The sequence below is a fragment of the Eriocheir sinensis genome, chromosome 59, assembly GCF_024679095.1.
Source record: "Eriocheir sinensis breed Jianghai 21 chromosome 59, ASM2467909v1, whole genome shotgun sequence".
In the NCBI taxonomy this organism is placed as follows: Eukaryota; Metazoa; Arthropoda; class Malacostraca; order Decapoda; family Varunidae; genus Eriocheir; species Eriocheir sinensis.
Window position 1 is genome coordinate 3,571,975 of NC_066567.1, and position 20,000 is coordinate 3,591,974.

Consider the following 20,000-nt stretch of genomic DNA (forward strand, 5'->3'; position numbering starts at 1 on the left):
GGCTGAAAAAAAAAATGTGCCCTAGAGAGAAAAAGACTAAGGAAAGAAAGAGAAAACGAGCAAAGAATGAGTAAAGATAATATATAGTAGATAGGGTAGATAAGGCACATAGACACAGGTAGATAAATTGGGAAATAAATTGGGACTTCCTCTAACCTGGCTGGGAAAAAAAAAGTGAACAAGAGGATTAAGAAGAAAAAAAAAACACGTCGAGGAATGATGAGGAAGGAAAACAGGAAAATTAGGAGGAAAAAAAGATTTGCAGGTGTTTTGGATACTAATTTGCCTGTCTGATGATATGTTTGCAGGAGAGAAAAAGGAGGAGAAGGAGGAGGAGGAGGAGGAAAGAGAGATGAAAAAGGAAGGGACGGAAATTGGATATTATTTTGCGTGCAGAAGAAAAGGAAGGAGGAAGGGAAAGAAAGAGATGTTTTGCGTGTGAAAGAGAAATAGAAGGAGAAGGAAGGGACTGTAGGGAGATTCAACGTTGCGTGTGGAAGCGAAATTAAAGGAGAAACAGGAGGAAAGAAAGATAAAAAAGGAAGAAACATTAGGGAGGTATAATTTTGCGTGCAGAAGAGAAGGAAGGAGGAAGAGAAAGAAAGAGATGTTTTGCGTGTGAAAGAGAAATAGGAGAAAGTTGAAGAGAGAAAGAAGAAAAGGAAGGTAGGAAGATACAATTTTGCGTGTACAGGAGAAAGAGAAGAAGGAAGAGGAAGAAAGATAAAAAGGAAGGAACGGAAGGGAGGTATAATTTTGCGTGCAGAAGAGAAGGAAGGAGGAAGAGAAAGAAAGAGATGTTTTACGTGTGAAAGAGAATTAGGAGAAAGTTGAAGAGAGAAAGAAGGAAAGGAAGGGAGGGAGATACAATTTTGCGTGTACAGGAGAAAGAGAAGAAGAAGGAAGAGGAAGAAAGAGATGTTACGTGTAGATGTTAGATAGAAGGAGGAAGAGGAGGAAAGATAATGATAAAAAAGGAATTAAAGGGAGGGAAGATGAAAAGGTGTGTAAATGCAGGGAATTAGGAGAAAGAACATACAGGTACTCGTCATTCTAATGAGGCTCACCTGTTTGATCATATTTTCATGCCGGCGAGAAAGAGAAAGAAAGAGTAATAGGATACACAAAGAAGGAAAAACAGGGAAAAAATGCGGTTTAATTAGGGTGAGAGGGAGAAGGAAAGAGTAATAGGATACACAAAGAAGGAAAAGCAGGGAAAAAATACAGGTTAATTAGGGTGAGAGGGAGAAGGAAAGAATAATAGGATACACAAAGAAGGAAAAACAGGGAAAAAATACGGGTTGATTAGGGTGAGAGGGAGAAGGAAAGAATAATAGGATACACAAAGAAGGAAAAGCAGGGAAAAATACGGGTTAATTAGGGTGAGAGGGAGAAGGAAAGAATAATAGGATACACAAAGAAGGAAAAGCAGGGAAAAATACGGGTTAATTAGGGTGAGAGGGAGAAGGAAAGAATAATAGGATACACAAAGAAGGAAAAGCAGGGAAAAAATGCGGTTTAATTAGGGTGAGAGGGAGAAGGAAAGAATAATAGGATATACGAAGAAGGAAAAACAGGGAAAAAATACGGGTTAATTAGATGTATTATGTATGTGTTTTGCATTTTAATTAAGGTTACTTTTGAATGCAGGAGAGAAAGATGAGGTAGGAAAGGAGGTGAGATGAAAAAGAAAAAAAAGAAGATAGGAAAGTGTGAAAATGCAGGTAAATTGGGAAAAATAATATACAGGTGTTTGATATTAATTGGTAAAAGGTAAAGATAAAAGGAAAAGAACGAAAGGGAAATGGAGGAGAGGTAAAGAAGAAAAGGTACGGAGATTTAAAGGCGAGAAACTACAGGTAAATTAGGAGAAATAATATACAGGTGATTGACAGTTAATTCTTACCTGCGTAAAATTTTGTATACATAAATAAAAAATAAAAAAACGAGGAAAAGAGTAGAAAAGGTACGGAGATTTAAAGGCGAGAAACTACAGGTAAATCAGGAGAAATAATATACAGGTTAGACATTTAAATCTTACCTGTACGAAATTTTGCATACAGAAGAAGGAAAAAGAACAGAACGAGAGACAAAGACAAGGAGAGAAAGAGAAGGCAAGAACAAAGGATGAGAGGAGATAATGTATACTTAATGAGGACTAATTCAGGTGTGCGGGAATCAGAATCTCACCTGGATGAACTTTTGAGTGCGAGAAGGGAAGAGGAAGACTAAGAGGAAGAGGATTACCAAGAGGAATGATAAAGAGGGAGAGGTTAAGATGCTAAGATAGATGTAGATAAGCAAGAATAGACAGGTATGAAATGATTGAAGGTCACCTGTTTGAAATTTTGGGTGAAGGGAAAGAGGAAAAGGGGAAGGAGGAAAAGAAAAAGAGAAAGAGAAGGAAATATAATACAGGTGTGAGATAAAATAGAATCACCTGTCTGAAATTTTTGTGTGAAGATGAAGATGAAAAGGAGAGAGAGAGAGAGAGAGAGAGAGAGAGAGAGAGAGAGAGAGAGAGAGAGAGAGAGAGAGAGAGAGAGAGAGAGAGAGAGAGAGAGAGAGAGAGAATACAGGTGTGAAATAATTTTAGACCACCTGACAAACTTTGGGTGCATGGAAAAAGAAGAATAAGAAAGAAGAGGAAAAGGATGAGAAGATAAAATAAAGAAGTAAGGAAATATATGGAAAGAAAAAGGTTTGCGAGTTTAAAACCATCTGTCTGAAATTTAAAGTGCATGGAACGAGAAGGGAAGAAAGAAGAGGAAAAGAAGGAAGAAGGAAGAGAAAAAGAGAGAGGAAGAAGGAAATAGAAGAGAAGGCAGCAGTTTGACAATTTAAGATGTTTGATAATTTAGGTGCAGAAAATAGAGAAAGATAAAAGGAGGAGAAGAAGGTGGAAGAGAAAAACGAAAAAAGAAGAAAGAAATAGAAGAGAAGGCAGCAGTTTGAAAATTTAAGATGTTTGATAATTTAGACGCAGAAAACAGAGAAAGAAAAAAGGAGAAGAAGGAGGAAGAGAAAAAGTGAAAGGAAGAAGGATTTATAAGTTGTGGAGATACAGGTTAACGAGAGTCCGAAGCTTTTAGTGCAAGAGAAGCAGATAATGAGGGAAGGAAAGGAAGAAAGAAGAAAAGAAGAGGCCAAATGAAAAATAACGAGACAAAACGTATATTAGATGTGGACTTACAGGTTAATGAGGAACGTAAGTTGAGGGTTACCTGTTTGAAGCTTGGGATTTTCGGAAAAGATGAAGAAAAGAAGGAAGAGGAGAAAAAAAGGAGGAGAGGATAATGAGGGAAGGAAAGGAAGGAAGAAAAGAAAAGGTCAGATGAAAAATGATGAAACAAAACGTATATTAGATGTGAACTTACAGGTTGATGAAGAAAAGAAGGAAGAGGAGAATAAGAGAAGGAGAGGATAATGAGGAGAGAAAAGGTCCATCAAGGTGTGGGGAAACAGGTTAATGAGATACAAAACTTTAAACTCACCTGTCAGAAGTTTTAAGTACTGGAGAGGAAGAGGAGGGGACGGAAAGGGTGACAAAATGAAGGATGAGGAAAGAAACGGCTTGGAGGAAGAAAGAGAGAGAAATAAAGAAGCGTGAAGGAAGAGAGTTGGAAAGAAAGAGAGAGAAAGAAGGAAGCTTGGACGAAGAGAGTAGGGAAGAAAGAGGGAGGAAGAAGGAAGCGTGGAGGAAAAGAGAAAGAAATTGTAACAAGAAAGATAAAGGTGTGAAAAGGTGTGGAAAAATATACAGGTGAGAGAATGAAAGAAAGGAAGAGGAGGAAAGGAGCAGAAGGACAAAATGAAAGATGAAGAAAGAAAAGATGTGGAGGAAAAGAGAGAAGGAGAGAATGGAGGAATAGAGAAAGAGAGGAGAGCAAGAGAGATAAAGGAGTGAGAAAGGTGAGAAAGAGTGTACAGGCGAAAGAAAAAAAATGTGAAGGTAATAAAAGTGAAAGAATGAAAGACCAGGTGTGAAGATACAGGTTAATGAGGAATGGAAATGGAAGCTCACCTGTCTGAAGTTTTGAGGTGCAGGAAAGGAAGAGGAAGAGAGAGGAAAAGAAAAACAGAATTGCGAAAGAGTAAGGAAGATGTAAGAGGAAGAGGAAGAAAAGAAAAAGACAGAAGGAAAAATGAAGAAAGGTGTGTTAAAGTTTATAAGTTCAGGTTAATGAGTAGGAATTAGAGCTTACCTGTCCAAACTTTTGATCATAGAAGAAGAAGAGGAAGGGGAGAAAGATAAGTGGAGAGAAAAGAAAGTAGAATACAACAGGTGTGGAGGTACAGGTGAAATGAAGAGTAAAAATCAGAGCTTACCTGTCCAAACTTTTGATCATAGAAGAGAAAAGGAAGGAAGAGAGGAAGAGAAGAGGAGAGAAAAAATTATGAAAGTACAGGTGTGGAGGTACAGGTGAAATGAAGAGTAGAAATTCGAGCTTACCTGTCCAAACTTTTGATTATAGAAGAAGAGAAAAGGATGGAAGAGAGGAAGATAAGAGGAGAGAAAAAAATAGGACAGAACAGATGTGGGGGTACAGGTGAATTGAAGAGTAGAAATTTGAGCTTACCTGTCCAAATTTTTGATCATAGAAGAAGAAAAAGGGAAGAAAGAGAGGAAGAGAAGATACCGTGGAAATAAAAGGTGCCTGGTGGTGAGGATATACAGGTTAATGAAGGAAAGGATCAGTTGAGTTCACCTGTCTGAAATTTGGAGTGCATGAAAAGAGAAGGATAAAGAGAATGGGAAATGAAGAAAAATAAAAAATGAAGAAATAATAGATGTAGAGGAAAAAAGTAGGAAAGGAAGAGAGGAGGAGGAGGAAGAGGGGCAGCGTGGAGGAAGAGGAAAGGAAAAAGAGAAAGGAAGAAGGAAACAGAAGAGAAGTGAAATCAGAATAGTAAGAATAGGGAAGAAAGAAGTGAAGAAGAGGAGAGAAGAGGAAAGAACAAGAAAGAAGAGAAAAAAGAGAAAGAAGAGGAAAAAAAAAAGAAGTGAAGAAGAGGAGAGAAGAGGAAATAACAAGAAAGAAGAGAAAACAGAGAAAGAAAAGGAAAGAAAACGAAGTGAAGAAGAGGAGAGAAGAGGAAAGAACAAGAAAGAAGAGAAAACAGAGAAAGAAAAGGAAAGAAAAAGAAGTGAAGTAGAGGAGAGAAGAGGAAAGAAAAAGAAAGAAGAGAAAAAAGAGAAAGAAGAGGAAAAAAAAAGAAGTGAAGAAGAGGAGAGAAGAGGAAAGAACAAGAAAGAAGAGAAAAAAGAGAAAGAAAAGGGAAAAAAAGTGAAAAAGCGGAAAGGAAAAGGAGAAAAAAAAGGAAAACAACAGATGCATAGGTCTATTTCCACCCCTTTTTTCCTTTCTTTCCTTCCCATTGTTATCCTCCTTTCCCTTTCTCCTCATTCATTCACTTATTCTCCTTTCTCCATCCCCCACTTTCGCCTCCACTTAAATTAGTCTTCATTTAGTACAGGTTAATGAGGGTTAGAAGTTTAAACTCACCTGTCTGAAGTTTTAAGTATTGGGGAATGAGAGGAGATTGTAATTAAGAAAGGGAAGTAGAGGGGGAGAGAGAAAGAGAGGGAGGTACTGGTTAATGAGGAATGGAAGTTTCATCTCACCTGTAAAGTTTTGATTGCTGGGGAGAGAGAGAGAGAGAGAGAGAGAGAGAGAGAGAGAGAGAGAGAGAGAGAGAGAGAGAGAGAGAGAGAGAGAGAGAGAGAGAAGTGAAGTGAAGTGAAGCGAAGCGAAGCGAAGCGAAGTGAAGTGAAGTGAAGTATAAATATAAAGTGACAAACTGACATTATTCCATATTGTTTTTACATGTTTTTCTTTATTTTTTTCGTATTTTGTATTTGTATGCTTGTATGTTTCAACATTCGACAATTCATTTTGTCCCATACACAGGCTCTTAGAATAATTATACCTAAAAAGTGTAATTTTGAGCCTCCTTTTTTTGTAAAAATTTGTTTAAATTAAAAAAAAAGTGAAGTGACGTGACGTGAAGTGACGTGACGTGAAGTGATAAGATGAATAGGAGAGAGAGAGAGAGAGAGAGAGAGAGAGAGAGAGAGAGAGAGAGAGAGAGAGAGAGAGAGAGAGAGAGATCATAGAAGAAGAGAAGAGAAGAGAGGAGAAGAGGACAGTGAGGAAACTAAGGAAGAGAGGAAGAAAAGAGAATAAGGAAAGGAAGGAAAGAGAAAGAGGCGAAAAAGAGATCACAAGGAAAGGAAGGAAGAGGAGAAGATTATGAGGAAAGCAAGAAAGAAAGGAAAAAAAGGAGAACAGGAAAAGAGGAAAGAGAAGATGTATTACGGTAAGGTGCAGACAAACAGGTTAATGAGGACTAAAACCTCAAACTCACCGGTCTAAAGTTTTCAGGAGTGGAGAGGAAAACGAGGAAAGGAAAAGAGGACCAAATAGAATATGAAGAGAGAAAAGATGTAGAGGAAGAGAGGAGGAAAGAAAGAGAGGAGGAGGAGGAGGAGGGGGGAAGCGTTGAGGAATGAACAAAGAAAGGGTAACAAGAAATATAAAGGTGTGAGAAAGGTGAAAAAAAATACAAGTGAGAGAATGAGGGAACAGGCGTGAGGGTAAAGGTTAATTAAAGGGGCCATTACACCGGGCAAAGTGTCCGTGGATCTTTGGTAAAACCACAATTTCCGCCGGCGTGGTTCTCATTTCCGTGGTTTTCTGGCGTGTCCACGATTTTCCGGAGCTACGGTAGATTTCACCGAAGGACGACGGTATTCATAATCATCAACATCAGCAATAACAAGAAAAGAGAATAAGAGGAAAAAGCTACACCCTACTGTCCCTATACGTTCGCTCAGCTATGAGTGTTGTTGCCTGGACCAGGGCCTCCGAGGTCGCTTAATTCAGAAAATACGGGACATGCCTTCCTCGTCTTCTAGACGTAGTTCTTGCAACAGCTGCATCGCTTCACTGCCCTTCTCTCTTCTTGCAAGCCGTTGCCGCCTCCACATTCTTTTCTATTTCCGTTGCTTGTAGGAAATGAGTGTCACTTTGAGTGAAAACAGGGGTGCAAACAGGGACGTCAGGCGTCAATCATATTTGTTATGAAAATATGTCGGTCAAGAGTCAAGGCCACGGAGCGCGGGGCAAGTGTGATTAGAAGACCACGGTAGTGTGTCCACGTAGGCAAAAATCGATGATTTATGACTGAAGATCCACGGAAAATTTGCCCAGTGTAATAACCCCTTTAGGAATAGAAATTTGACCTTCCCTGTCTAAAGTTTTGACCGCAAGAGAAGAAGAGAAAAAAAAAAGGAAAAGAGGAAGAGGTGAAGAAGAAAAGATAGTAAGGAAAGAACAGGTATAGAGGTACAAGTTAATTATGAATAAAGTGTAAGCTTACCTGTCTGATTGAGCGCAGAAGAGGAAAAAGATGAAGAAATAAAAGATGTGGAGGAAAAAAATTAGGAAAGGAAAAGAGGTGGAGGAGGAGGAGGAGGGAAGTGTGGAGGAATGAGCATAGAATAAATAACAATAAAGATAAAGGCGTGACGAAGCAAACGGAAGAAGAAAGAAGAGAAAAAAGAGAAAGAATAGAAGAGAAAAAAGTGAAAAAGAGGGGAGAAGAGGAAAGAACAAAAAGAAGAGAAAATAGAGAAGGAATAGGAACGAAAAAGAAGTGAAAAAGAGGAGAGAAGAGGAAAGAAAAAGAAAGAAGAGAAAAAAGAGAAATAGGAATGAAAAAGAAGTGAAAAAGAGGAGAGAAGAGGAAAGAAAAAGAAAGGAAAGAAAGAAGAGAAAGAATAGGAAAGAAAAAAGTGAAAAAGAGGAAGAGAAGGAAGAGAAAATAGAAAAAGAATAGGAAAGAAAAAGTGAAAAAGAGGAGAGAAGAGGAAAAAACAAGAACGAAGAGAAAGAAGAGGAAAGAAAAAGAAGTGAAAAAGAGGACAAGAGGAAAGAACAAAAAAAAAGAGAAAGAAGAGTTAAGAAAAAGAAGCGAAAAAGAGGACAAGAGGAAAAAACAAGAAAGAAGAGGAAAGAAAAAGAAGTGAAAAGAGGACAAGAGGAAAGAACAAGAAAAAAAGAGAAAGAAGAGGAAAGAAAAAAGTGAAGAAAAGGAAAAGAAGAAAGAAAAAAGAAGAGAAAGATGCGGAAATACAGGAGACAATGAGTTAACGAGCAATGGAAGTTTGAGCTCACCTGCCTGAAGTTTTGATTGTCGGGGAAGAAAGAAGATCATGGAAAGAAAAGAAGAGAAAAAGAGGACAAGAGGAAAGAACGCAGAAAAGAGAGAAAGAAGAGTAAAGAAAAAGAATTTAAAAGAGGACAAGAGGAAAAAACAAGAAAGAAGAGAAAGAAGAGGAAAGAAAAAAGTTAAAAAGAGGACAAGAGGAAAGAACAAGAAAGAAGAGAAAGAAGAGGAAAGAGGAAGAAAAGATAGAAGAGAAAGAAGAGGAAAGAAAGAAGAAGTGAAATTAAGAGGACAAGAGGAAAGAACAGGAAAAAAGAGAAAGAAGAGAAGAAAATAAAAAGATGAAGAAAGAAAAGATGCGGAAATACAGGAGAGACAGGTTAATTAGTAATGGAAGTTTGACCTCACCTGTCTGAAGTTCTGATTGAAAGAGAGGAATAGGGAAAGATAATGAAGAGAGAGACAGAGAAAAAGGAGATTATCAGGAAAGAAAAGCGTCGTTAAGGTGTTTAGGTACAGGCTAATTAGTGGTTCCTCTCACCTGTCTGAAGTTCTGTGTGAAAGAGAGGAATAGGGAAAGATAATGAAGAGAGAGACAGAGGAACAGAGGCAAAGGAGATGAACAGGAAAGAAAAGCATCGTTAAGGTGTTTAGGTACAGGCTAATTAGTGGTTCCTCTCACCTGTCTGAAGTTCTGCGTGAAAGAGAGGAAGAGGGAAAGATAATGAAGAGAGAGACAGAGGAGCAGAGGCAAAGGAGATGAACAGGAAAGAAAAGCATCGTTAAGGTGTTTAGGTACAGGCTAATTAGTGGTTCCTCTCACCTGTCTGAAGTTCTGTGTGAAAGAGAGGAATAGGGAAAGATAATGAAGAGAGAGACAGAGGAACAGAGGCAAAGGAGATGAACAGGAAAGGAAAGCATCGTTAAGGTGTTTAGGTACAGGCTAATTAGTGGTTCCTCTCACCTGTCTGAAGTTCTGTGTGAAAGAGAGGAAGAGGAAAAGATAATGGAGAAAGAAAGAAAGGAAGAGAAGAAGAGAAGATAATGAGGGATGAGAGAGAGGATAGTAAGGAAAGGAGAGAAAAGAGGAACAGATGAATGGGAGAATATAACGATGAAATGAAGGAAGAAAGGAAAAGGAGAAGAGGAGATAAGGACACCAAGGAAGAGAGGAAAGGGAGAAAATGACAATGAAAGGGAGGAAGAGGGAAAGAAAAGGAGAGAACAGGTATGGAGGTACAGGCTAATTAATAGTTCGTCTCACCTGTCTGAAGTTCTGCAGGAGAGGAAGAGGAGAAAACACGAGAAAAGAAAGGAAGAGAGAAAGACAATATAAAAAGGAAAGGAAGGAAAAGAGGAAGAAAGTATAATAAGGAAAGGAAGGATGAAATGAAGAGAAGAAGAGAACGATGGAATGAAGGAAGAGAAGAGGAGGAATAGAGGAAAAAATGAAAAAAAGAATAGGTTAATGAGGAGTAGAAGTTTCGGCTCACCTGTCTGAATTTCTGAATGTAGGAGAGGAAGAGCTAATGGGAAAAGGAGGAGAGAAAAAATAGGTACCGGTTAATTAGAAGTTCCTCTCACCTGTCTGAAGTTCTGTGTGCAGGAGAGGAAGAGTTAATGAGAAAAGGAAGGAGGGGAAGAAGAGGAGAGAAAAAATAGGTACCGGTTAATTAGAAGTTCCTCTCACCTGTCTGAAGTTATGTGTGCAGGAGAGGAAGAGCTAATGAGAAAAAGAAGGAGGGGAAGAGGAGGAGAGAAAAAATAGGTACCGGTTAATTAGAAGTTCCTCTCACCTGTCTGAAGTTCTGTGTGCAGGAGAGGAATAGGATGTAACAGTTGAAGCATATCCCCAGGAGGGTGGCTGTCAGGAGCACAGCAGCCACCACGGGCATGTCACTACCCCGCGATGCCGCCTCTCGCCGCCCTTACTTCCTCTTCAGTCCTCTTGGTGGCATGGGAAGAGATAGACTTGGCACTCGTTTTCTAAGGGTTCTCCTCTTTATTGTTTTCTTTTTATTTGTACTTTTTTGTGTGGTCTTATTTTTATTTTTTCATTTGTGTGTTTGGTTTTGTGTTCGTCTTTGTTTGGTTCGTCTTATTTTCCCCTTACTTTCCTTTTGTTTTCCTCTTATTTTCCTCCTATTTTTCTCTTGTTTTCCTCCTATTTTTCTTTTATGTTCCTCTTATTTTCCTCTTTTCCTCTTGTTTTCCTCTTATTTTTCTCTGATTTCCTCTTTTCCTCCTATTTCCCTCTTATTTTCCTTTTGTTTTCCTCTTTTCTCTTTACTTCCTCTTTTCCTTCACCTTTCCATTTGTTTTTCCCTTTAAAAGTATCTTAGTTTTCTTTGGTCTGTTTTTCTTTACTTCTTTGCTTTTCTCTCACTTGTTTTTCTTTTTCTTTTATTTTATTTTTCTCTCTTATGATTGTGTATTCGCTTCCCTTCACCCGTTCTTTGTTCTTAATTCCCGTTCTTTATGATTATCTCCACTTTTCTGTTTCTTTTTTCATTAATGTTTTTTTTTTCTTTTTGTTGTATGTCCTTTATTTTGTTCTCTCCCCTCTTTCGTTTTTCTTTCTTCCCGTTTTCTGTTCTTCCCTTCGTTCGTGTTTTTTATCTCCTTTTTTCCTTCCTTTCAAAGTTTTCAAAAGTTTATATTCGATTAATTTTTTTTATCTGTTCTTTGGGGATTTTTCCGCCCACCCCTTCTTTCTATTTGCGTGTTTTCTCTTTCTTTTCCTTTTATATTTTTCTTCCTCTCTCCACCGGTTTGGTTTTCATTCCTTCTGTTTTTATTCCTTTCGTTTATATTTTCACTTTTCACTCGGGTTTTTTATTCTTTTTTTTGTCGTTTTATTTTTTTTTGTGTATTTATCTTTTTTTGTTGTTCTTTTTGCCTTCCAGTTGAATGTTTTCTTCTCTTTGTGTCTGTGTTTACTTGTATTTTTTTCTGTTATTCCTTCTTTATCAAACTTGTATATATATTTTTGGGTTAGTTTTGTTCTTAAGTAGCTTTGTATGTCTTTCTTTCTTTTCTTTTTTGCTTATTTTCATGTCTTTTACTTTATTTGTGTTTAACTGTCGACGAGGAACTGTGTGTCTGTCTGTCTATCTGTTTTTCTGTCTGTTTCTCACCACTCACTTGCTATGTCCTGTCTTCATCTTAACATTCCTTTCTTCTCTTTCTTTCTTTCCTCTTCTCTTATCAATTTTCCCCTGACAAGACTTTTATCTCTTCTCTTTGTGTGTGTGTTTGTGTGTGCGTGTGTATGTGCGTAAGGATGGCTTTGGAGACGGAAGGAGGGGAGAGAGGAACAGAGGGAAGGAAGGAAGAAGGGAAGAGAAGAGAGAGATATCAAGGAGGGAACGAGAATTGGAGGAAAGGAGGGAGAGGCGATACTGTAGAAGGGAAGAGAGAGAGATAACGAGAAGGAAACGATTGGAGGAAAGGAAGGAAGGAGAGAGAAGGGGAGGAAGGGAGCCAAAGGAAGGGCGCTTAGGGGGGGACTATAACACAATGCTGGTCGTCTATATGAATGGGGGCGGCGAACAAGGAAATGAAAGTCAAAGAAAACGGTAACGACCAGGGAAAGAAAATGGGATGCTGTTGACTTTTTTTTCAATGGGATACTTTTTATTTATTTATTCACCTTTTTCGTTTTATTTCCCTTTCTTGTTCAACTTTCTTTATGGTGATATTATGAATTTATCGTCCATTTCAGATAGATTTTTTTTTGTGTGTGTTTATTTGGTATGGGGAGAAGGGGAGATGGGGAGATAAAGAAGGGGAGAGAGATCGGAGGAGAAGGGAGATGGGGACAAGGAAAGGTACAGAAAGGGGAAAACGAAGAAAAGGAAATATAAAGAAAGGGGATATGGGGAAAAGGAAGGGGAGAGAGAAGGGAAGAGAAGGAAGGAATATGTGGATAGGAAGGGAAAAGGGAGGAAGGGGAGACTAAAGAAGAGGAGGAAGAGAGGGGGCTAAGGAAAGGGAGGAAAGGGGAGAAAAAATGGAAAGAGAAAGGGGCTTGGGTGTGTATTCAAAGGGACAGGTATATGTGGTAAGAAGGGAAGGAAGAAAGGCTGATAAAGAAAGGGGATACAAAAGGGAAAAGAAAAGGGCTTAGGTGTGTTTTCAAGGGGACAGGTGAGTGGGGCTTCGTTAATTAAGGGAACGAACAGGTAATGTCACCCTAAAGCCTCTCAGGTGTGTGTTGTTAACTGTCCGTCACGTTAAGAACTCAAGGGCACAGGGAGGGGGAGGGGGTGGGGGGGATTTTGGCACAGGTGAGTATGTGTGTGTGTGTGTGTGTGTGTGTGTGTGTGTGTGTGTGTGTGTGTGTGTGGCCTTGAAGAGAATGTTTTTTGTTTGTTTGTTTGTTTGTTTTTGTTGCTTTACACACTTTCTTAATTTATTTGTTCTTCTTTCTCCTTCTTTCTTTTATCTTATCTTTCTTTCTTTCTCTCTATCTTTATATGTTTGTTTGTTTCGTCCTTTCTTTTGCTTTATTTTTTCTTTCTTCTTTCTTTTATCTTTTCCTTCTTTCTTTATGTTTGTTTGTTTCGTCCTTTCTTTCGCTTTATTTTTTCTTTCTTTTATCTTTTCCTTCTTTCTTTCTCTCTATCTTTGTATGTTTGTTTGTTTCGTCCTTTCGTTTTTTTTATCCTTTCTTCTTTCTTTTATCTTTTTCTTTTTTCTTTCTCTCTATCTTTATATGTTTGTTTGTTTCGTCCTTTCTTTCGCTCTTTTTATTTTTTGTTTCTTTCTTTCTTTCTCTCTTTCACTCGGTTTCTGGCAGAGTGTATCTCTCTCTGCTTGTGTCTCTCTCTCTCTTCTCTCTCTCTCCGTGTGTGTTTCTTCTTCTCTCTTCCTCCATTATTCCTTCGTTTGGTGTTTCTCTGCTGTGTTTCTTCATCGTCCAACCTGCGAAGGAGAATAAGAATAATGATGATAATGATGATAATAGTAATAATAATGATAATATGGAGATGGCAGTTAGAAAGCATAGTTGAAACACACACACACACACACACACACACACACACACACACACACACACACACACACACACACACACTTTCCTTCCTCTCTTCCTTGTTTATTTCTTCCTTGTGTCACTTCTTCCTTTCCTTCCTTCCCTCTTCCTTCCTTCCTTCCTTCCTTCCTTCCTTCCTTCCTTCTCTATCTTCTTTATCCTCCTCTTTCTCCCTTTTTCACTTTTCTTCGTCTCTTTGGTCACTTATTAACTTCCTTTCTTCCATTATTATTATTATTATTATTATTATTATTATTATTATTATTATTATGGGCGAAGAGAGTGAACAGGAAACAGGATAATAAAAAGAGGGAATGGAGTAGATGAGTCAATCCTTTTTATGCTTGTTTTATTGAAGGAGGAGGAGGAGGGGGAGGAGATGAAAGGTTGGAGGCGAGGAGGAAGAGGAGGAAAGTAAAGGTGAACTGAAGAGAAGGAAGATTAGGACTGAAGGAAAAGAGGAGGAGGAGGAGGAGGAGGAGGAGGAGGAGGAGGAAGGGTAAAGGTAAATGTGGTTGATGTGAAGGAAATGGAGCGAAGAAAAGGAATAGAAGGAAGAAAAAAACACAGGCTGAGGAAGAAGAGGAGGAGGAGGAGGTAAGAGGAAGAAGAGAGGAAGAAGAGGAAAGAGGAGTAAGAGGAATGGACTGAATATTAAGAGGATTGGGAGGAGAGAGAATTAGAGAATAAATGAGAGGGAAAAGATGATTAGGAGAGAGAGAGAGAGAGAGAGAGAGAGAGTATGAAAAGGAGAAAGAGGGAAAAGATGATGTTTGGTGAAGAGAGGAAGAAGAGGAGAGTAAAGAAGAAAGAGGAAAGAAAATTAAAAGGAAATAGAAATAAGGAAGAGAAAGGAGAGAAAATATGTTGAAAGAAAATAAGGAGCTTTTAGAGAGAGAGAGAGAGAGAGAGAGAGAGAGAGAGAGAGAGAGAGAGAGAGAGAGAGGATGCTGACCCCAAAATCCACCACTATCTCATGCGTAGGAAAAAAAAGTAATACAAAAAAAAATATTCCCCAAAAAAAGGAAGGAAAGGGAAAAAGTCAATTTGTTGGTCTGTCAGTCACTGTGGCCGAGGCGGAAGTTGTGTTATTTCCCCTCACCCCCCCAACCCCCCTCACCCCTCTCAACTCCCCTCCTCACCTCCCTCATCCCCCTCTATTCCCCTTTCAACTCTCTTCTTCTTTCCCCAACTCCCCTCTCTACTCCCCTCTCCTATTCTTCTCCACTCTATTCCCCTTTCACCTCCCGTTTTCTTTCCCCAACTCCCCTCTCATCTCCCCATTCCTCTCCACTGTATTCTCCTTTCAACTCTCTCCTTCTTCTTTCCCCACTCCCCTCTCAACTCCCCTCTCCTACTCCTCTACCCTCTACTCCCCTTTCACCTCCCTTCTTCTTTCCCCAACTCCCCCCTCAACTCCCCTCTCCCACTCCTCTTCCCTCTGCTCCCCTTTCACCTCCCTTCTTCTTTCCCCAACTCCCCTCTCAATTCTGCTCTCCTCTCTTGAACTCTCCTAACTTCCCCTCAACTACCCCTTAGCCCTTTCTACTCCTCTCTGCTTCCCCTCAACTTCCCCTCACCCCCCTTCAATCCCCCCTTTCTACTGCCATCAAGTCTTCTCGATTCCCCTCTTAACCCCTTTCATCTCCCTTCTACTCCCTTCACCTTAACCTCAACTCCCCTTTCTACTCCCTCTCAGCTCCCCTCGACTCCTTTTCATTCCCCCCTTTTCAACTCCCTCTCAATTCTCCTCCTCAACTCCCACTCCAACTCCCTCTCTACCCCTCTCAACTTCCCTTCAACTCCTTCCCACCTCCCCTTTCAACTCTCATCAACCACCTTCTATGCCCTCTCAGCTTCCTCTCGACCGACTCTCAGCTCCCTTCAAACCCCTTCTTCCCCCTCTTTCCTCCCTTCTTTCTCCCTTTTAACTCCTTACCTCTTACCCCTTTCCTGTTTTCCCTTTTCTTAATTTCTCCCTTTTTTTTCTTTTCTCCCATCACCCCTTTCATCTTGTTCACCCTTCCCCCTTTCCCCCTTTTCCCTTTTCCCCTTTCTTCCCCTCTTCCCCTTCTTCCTCCCTCTCTTCCTTCACCCCCATCCATTTACCGCCCATCAGTGTCCCTTCACCATCCACTCCCTTCTGTTTTTCCCATCACTCCATAGTTTACCCCTTCCCCCCTACCTCTCTTTCCTCCCCAGTTTCCTCCCCTCACTTCCCCTCTTCTTGGACGTTTACCAGGTCTCCCCCATGTCCTCCCCACACCTCAGTTTACTCCCCTTTCCTCCCCATCTCTCTCCCTCTCTCCTCCCCTCCTCCCCTTCTCCTCCCCTCTCTCCTCCCCTCCTCCCCTTCTCCTCCCCTCTCTCCTGCATTCACTTCTCCCCTTCTCCCACCTTTCCTCCTCCCCTTCTCTTCCCCTCTCCCTTCCCTTCTCCTCCCCTCCCTTCTCCCCTTCTCCCACCTTTCTTCCTCCCCTTCTCCCACCTTTCCTCCTCCCCTTCTCTTCCCCTCTCCCTTCCCTTCTATTCCCCTCTCTCCTCCCCATCTCCTCCCCTCCCTTCTCCCCTTCTCCCACCTTTCCTCCTCCCCTTTTCTTCCCCTCTCCCTTCCCTTCTACTCCCCTCTCTCCTCCCCATCTCCTCCCCTCCCTTCTCCCCTTCTCCCTCTACCCTCCCCTTCTCGTCCCCTCCAAGATGCTGTTCCGTCTGTTTATCTTCCATCGTCGCGTCCTCTCTGATCCCTCGCTCACATGTTTTTCTTCCTCTCTGTCTCTGTCTCTGATTCTCTCTCTCTCTCTCTCTCTCTCTCCTCTCTGTACCTGTTGACCTGTCCCTAATCAGTATTCTGTCTCACCTTTTAGCTCACCTGTTTGCTTGTTCTTAATACCACATCTGTTTTTATTTTATTTTATTCGTTTTCCTCTGATTCTTTTTTTTATAATTGTTTGTTTGTTACTTTCCTTCTTTTTTTCTAGTTCGTCTCTTTTCCTTTCTTCTTCTTTATTCTTTATCTTTTTACCCTTTTCTTTATCTTTTCATTTGTTCACCTGTTTTCCTCTTCCTTACTTATTTGTTTTGTTACCCACATTTTAATATCTTTCTTTATTTTTTTCATTTTTTGCCTACTTCATTTCTCTTTTCTAAGTGTTTATCTTGTTTATCATTCTTTACCTTCTCCCCTATTCACTTTTTTTTTCCTTTCTTTCCATTTTTGTCACATTTTCTTTCTTTTCTTCTCACCTGTTCACCTGTTTCCCTTTCTGTAATTAATCGTTTGTTACCTTTTTATACCATTTTCTTTTTTCTTCATATTTTTCGTTTCCCTATTTTTAACAATTTCTTTTTTCTTCATCTTTTTCGTTTACTTTTTTTTTCCATTTTCTTTTTTCTTCATCTTTTTCGTTTACTTTTTTTACCATTTTCTTTTTTCTTCATCTTTTTCGTTTACTTTTTTTACCATTTTCTTTTTTCTTCATCTTTTTCGTTTACTTTTTTTTCCATTTTCTTTTTTCTTCATCTTTTTCGTTTACTTTTTTTACCATTTTCTTTTTTCTTCATCTTTTTCGTTTATTTTTTTTTTCCATTTTCTTTTTTCTTCATCTTTTTCGTATATTCCCCTTACTTCACCTTTCCCTTCTTTCCATCTCCCTTCCCTTTCCCACACCAATTTACCTCACCCTTCCCCTCCTCCCTTCCCTTCTCTTCCTCCTTCTTCACCCATCCCTTCATCTCCCTTTCCTTTCTTTTCCCTTTTCCCTTTCTATCTATTTGCTTCACCATTCCCTTCCTTCCCTCTCTTTCCCGTCCCATTTCTGTGTTACCTGTATTTTACCTGTTTCATTATCGCCTCACCTGATCCACCTTCTCTCAACCTGTAATCCTGTATCGCACTTCACCTGCCTCTAATTAATTGCGTGATACCTGTTCTGTTCCCCTCCTTCATAACTTGTTCTCTTCCTCTCACCTCTGCTCTCCCTTCTCTTCTTCCTCCTTCTTCCTCTCATCTATATATGTTCCCTTTCTCTACTCCCTTCCTCCATCTTTTTTTTTTATTTAAGTATAGCTTCACATCACGTCATTCTCTCCCTTTCTTGTTTCTCTCCCATATCATTTTCCTTCTCTCTCCCCCCTTCCCTCCCCCTCTCTTCTCCTTATTCTCTCATTTTCCCTTTCGTTCCCATATCAACTTCTCTCTCCACTTCCTTCCCCTTCCCCTCACTTTCCTCTCCTTTTCCCTTTTTCCTTTTTTCCCACATCCTTTACCCTCTCTCCCCTTCCCTCCCCTTCCCTCACTCTTCTCCCCTTTTACCCTTTCCTCTAGCTTCCCATCTTTATTAATTTATCTTTCTCCCTTTCCCTGTCCTCCCCTTCACTTCCCTTTCCTATTCTCCTTTTCCTCTCTTTCTCATCCATTTCCTTTTTTCCCTCCCCTCTCCACTTCCGTCTCCATTTCCCCTTCCTCTATATCCCCGTTTCCATTATCTTGTCTCCTCTTTCCTTTAATTTTCCTCATTTTCCTCTCCTTTTCCCCTTTCCCTTTCCTCCCCATATCAAACTCTTTCTCTCGCTTCCCTTCCTCACCCTTTCCCTCTCCGCCCTTCCCCTTTTCTCCTTTTCTTATTTTCTTCCTATTTTCATTTTCCTCTCTTCCCATCTTCTCTCCTTTTCCCCTCATTTTCCTCTCCCTTTCTTGCTTCTTTCTTATCTTTTTCCTCTTTCTATTATCATCCTTCTCCTCTTTCTCCTTTTCCTCTTTCCCTTTCGTTTCCATATCAGTTTCTCCCCTTCTCTCCTCTTCCCCTTACTATCCTCTTCTTTTTCCTCTCCCTTTCTTTCTCATATCTACTACTCACTTTCTTTCCCTTTTCCTTCTCTTTTCCTCCCCTTCTCTTCTCCTTTTCCTCTTTCCCCTTCGTTCGCATTTCACTTTCCATCTTCTACTTCACCTCCCCTCCCTCCCCCTCCCCTTCCTCCCCTTCCAATTGCCTCTCCATTTTTCTTTCTTTTTTTTTGTCTATGCTAATCAGGCTCAGTTTCCAATAAATGTTAAGAGCACTTCATTAATTAGAAAAAAAGGAAAATGGGTTGTTTTGTTTGCGGGAGGAAAGAAACATCAGAAACCACTATTTGTTCGTGTCCTGTGTGTGTGTGTGTGTGTGTGTGTGTGTGTGTCGGTGTCGGTGTCGGTGTGTGGGTGTATCTGTGTTTTCACCTTTCAAATTGATATTGGTTTTGGGAGAAACACAAACGGACAGATACAGAAAGACAGACAGAGAAAGACATACAGGTAGGCAGACAGACAGACGGACATAAAAACAGACAGAAATAGACAGACAGATGACGAATGACAAACGCAGACAGACAGACGCACATACACACAAACAGACAGATAGAAAGACAAGAAATAAATTCAAACAGACAGACAAACGAAAATAATATAAATAGAATACGATTTTTTTACAACAAAGGAGACAGCTCAAGGGCACAAAAAAAGGAAACAATAAGGAAAAAAAAAAAAAGCCCGCTACTCGCTGCTCCTTAAAAAAAAAAAAAAAAAGAGGTGGCCAAAAGAGAGGTCAATTTCGGGAGAGAGAGAGAGAGAGAGAGAGAGAGCACAGAGCAAAATATACATTACACTCGCCATTATCACTGTCTCGGCCGGAAGAACAGACAGACAGACACACAGACAGACACACAGACAGACAGACAGATTGATCACTCGCCAGCCAGTCAGCAGAAAGTAAATACAGTCAAGTTATGTGTATAGGAAGTGTCACCCAAGTACATAAACACCTGCCCACCTTGACTCCCTTGATTACGGAGTGCCAGGTGAAGATGGGAGGCACGCGCAGGTGTTAGAAGGTAATGAAAGAGAAAGTTAGTTAAAAATGTGAGATAGCTCTAATCAATGTTCGGTGGTACAAGAGCCAGTGTGTAGGTGGTTTATTACTCTCTCTCTCTCTCTCTCTCTCTCTCTCTCTCTCTCTCTCTCTCTCTCTCTCTCTCTCTCTCTCTCTCTCTCTCTCTCTCTCTCTCTCTCTCTCTCTCTCTCTCTCTCTCTCTCTCTCTCTCTCTGTCTAGATGCCAGTTACGATTTTCTTTTTTTTATTCATCAGACTCGAGTAATTGATCTGTCCATCCCGTATTCTCTCTCTCTCTCTCTCTCTCTCTCTCTCTCTCTCTCTCTCTCTCTCTCTCTCTCTCTCTCTCTCTCTCTCTCTCTCTCTCTCTCTCTCTCTCTCTCTCTCTCTCTCTCTCTCTCTCTCTCTCTCAACTGATATAAACTTCATGTCTCGCTTCATTGCTCTGTGGCCTAAGGGAGAGAGAGAGAGAAGAAGTTTCCTCAAGTAGAAGTTTCCATTGTAGAGTTTTGGGAAAGGAGATACAGACGCTCTCTCTCTCTCTCTCTCTCTCTCTCTCTCTCTCTCTCTCTCTCTCTCTCTCTCTCTCTCTCTCTCTCTCTCTCTCTCTTGTTATGCATTTGTGAACTGGTTGAATTATAATTGGCTACCTGTTGAGAGAGAGAGAGAGAGAAGAAGAAAAACCCTAAATAGGTCACTCTCCTTCCCCTCCTCCTCCTCCTCTCCTCCTCCTCTTCCTCCTCCTCCTCTCCCCCTCCTCCTCTCCTCCTCCTCTTCCTCCTCCTCCTGCTATCGGTTCTTCCCACCCTTTGCCTCCCTTCTCCCCTCCTCTTCCCTCTCCCTCTTGTCAATATATCTTAACAAACATCAAGTTAATAGACAGGAGGAGGAAGAGGAGGAGGAGGAGGAGGGGAATGGAAGGAGGA

General features: G+C 40.3%; 1 protein-coding gene across 1 annotated transcript in view; it reads right to left on the reverse strand.

Annotated features, from left to right (window-relative positions):
- LOC126985391 (uncharacterized) overlaps positions 1–20,000 on the reverse strand; it is a 102,131-nt gene that overhangs the window by 36,707 nt on the left and 45,424 nt on the right. The window contains exon 3 of the mRNA XM_050840195.1: positions 9,969–13,098. Within this exon, the coding sequence (XP_050696152.1) occupies positions 9,969–10,067 (99 nt within the window). The 5' untranslated portion in view covers positions 10,068–13,098. The remainder of the gene's footprint in view (positions 1–9,968; positions 13,099–20,000) is intronic.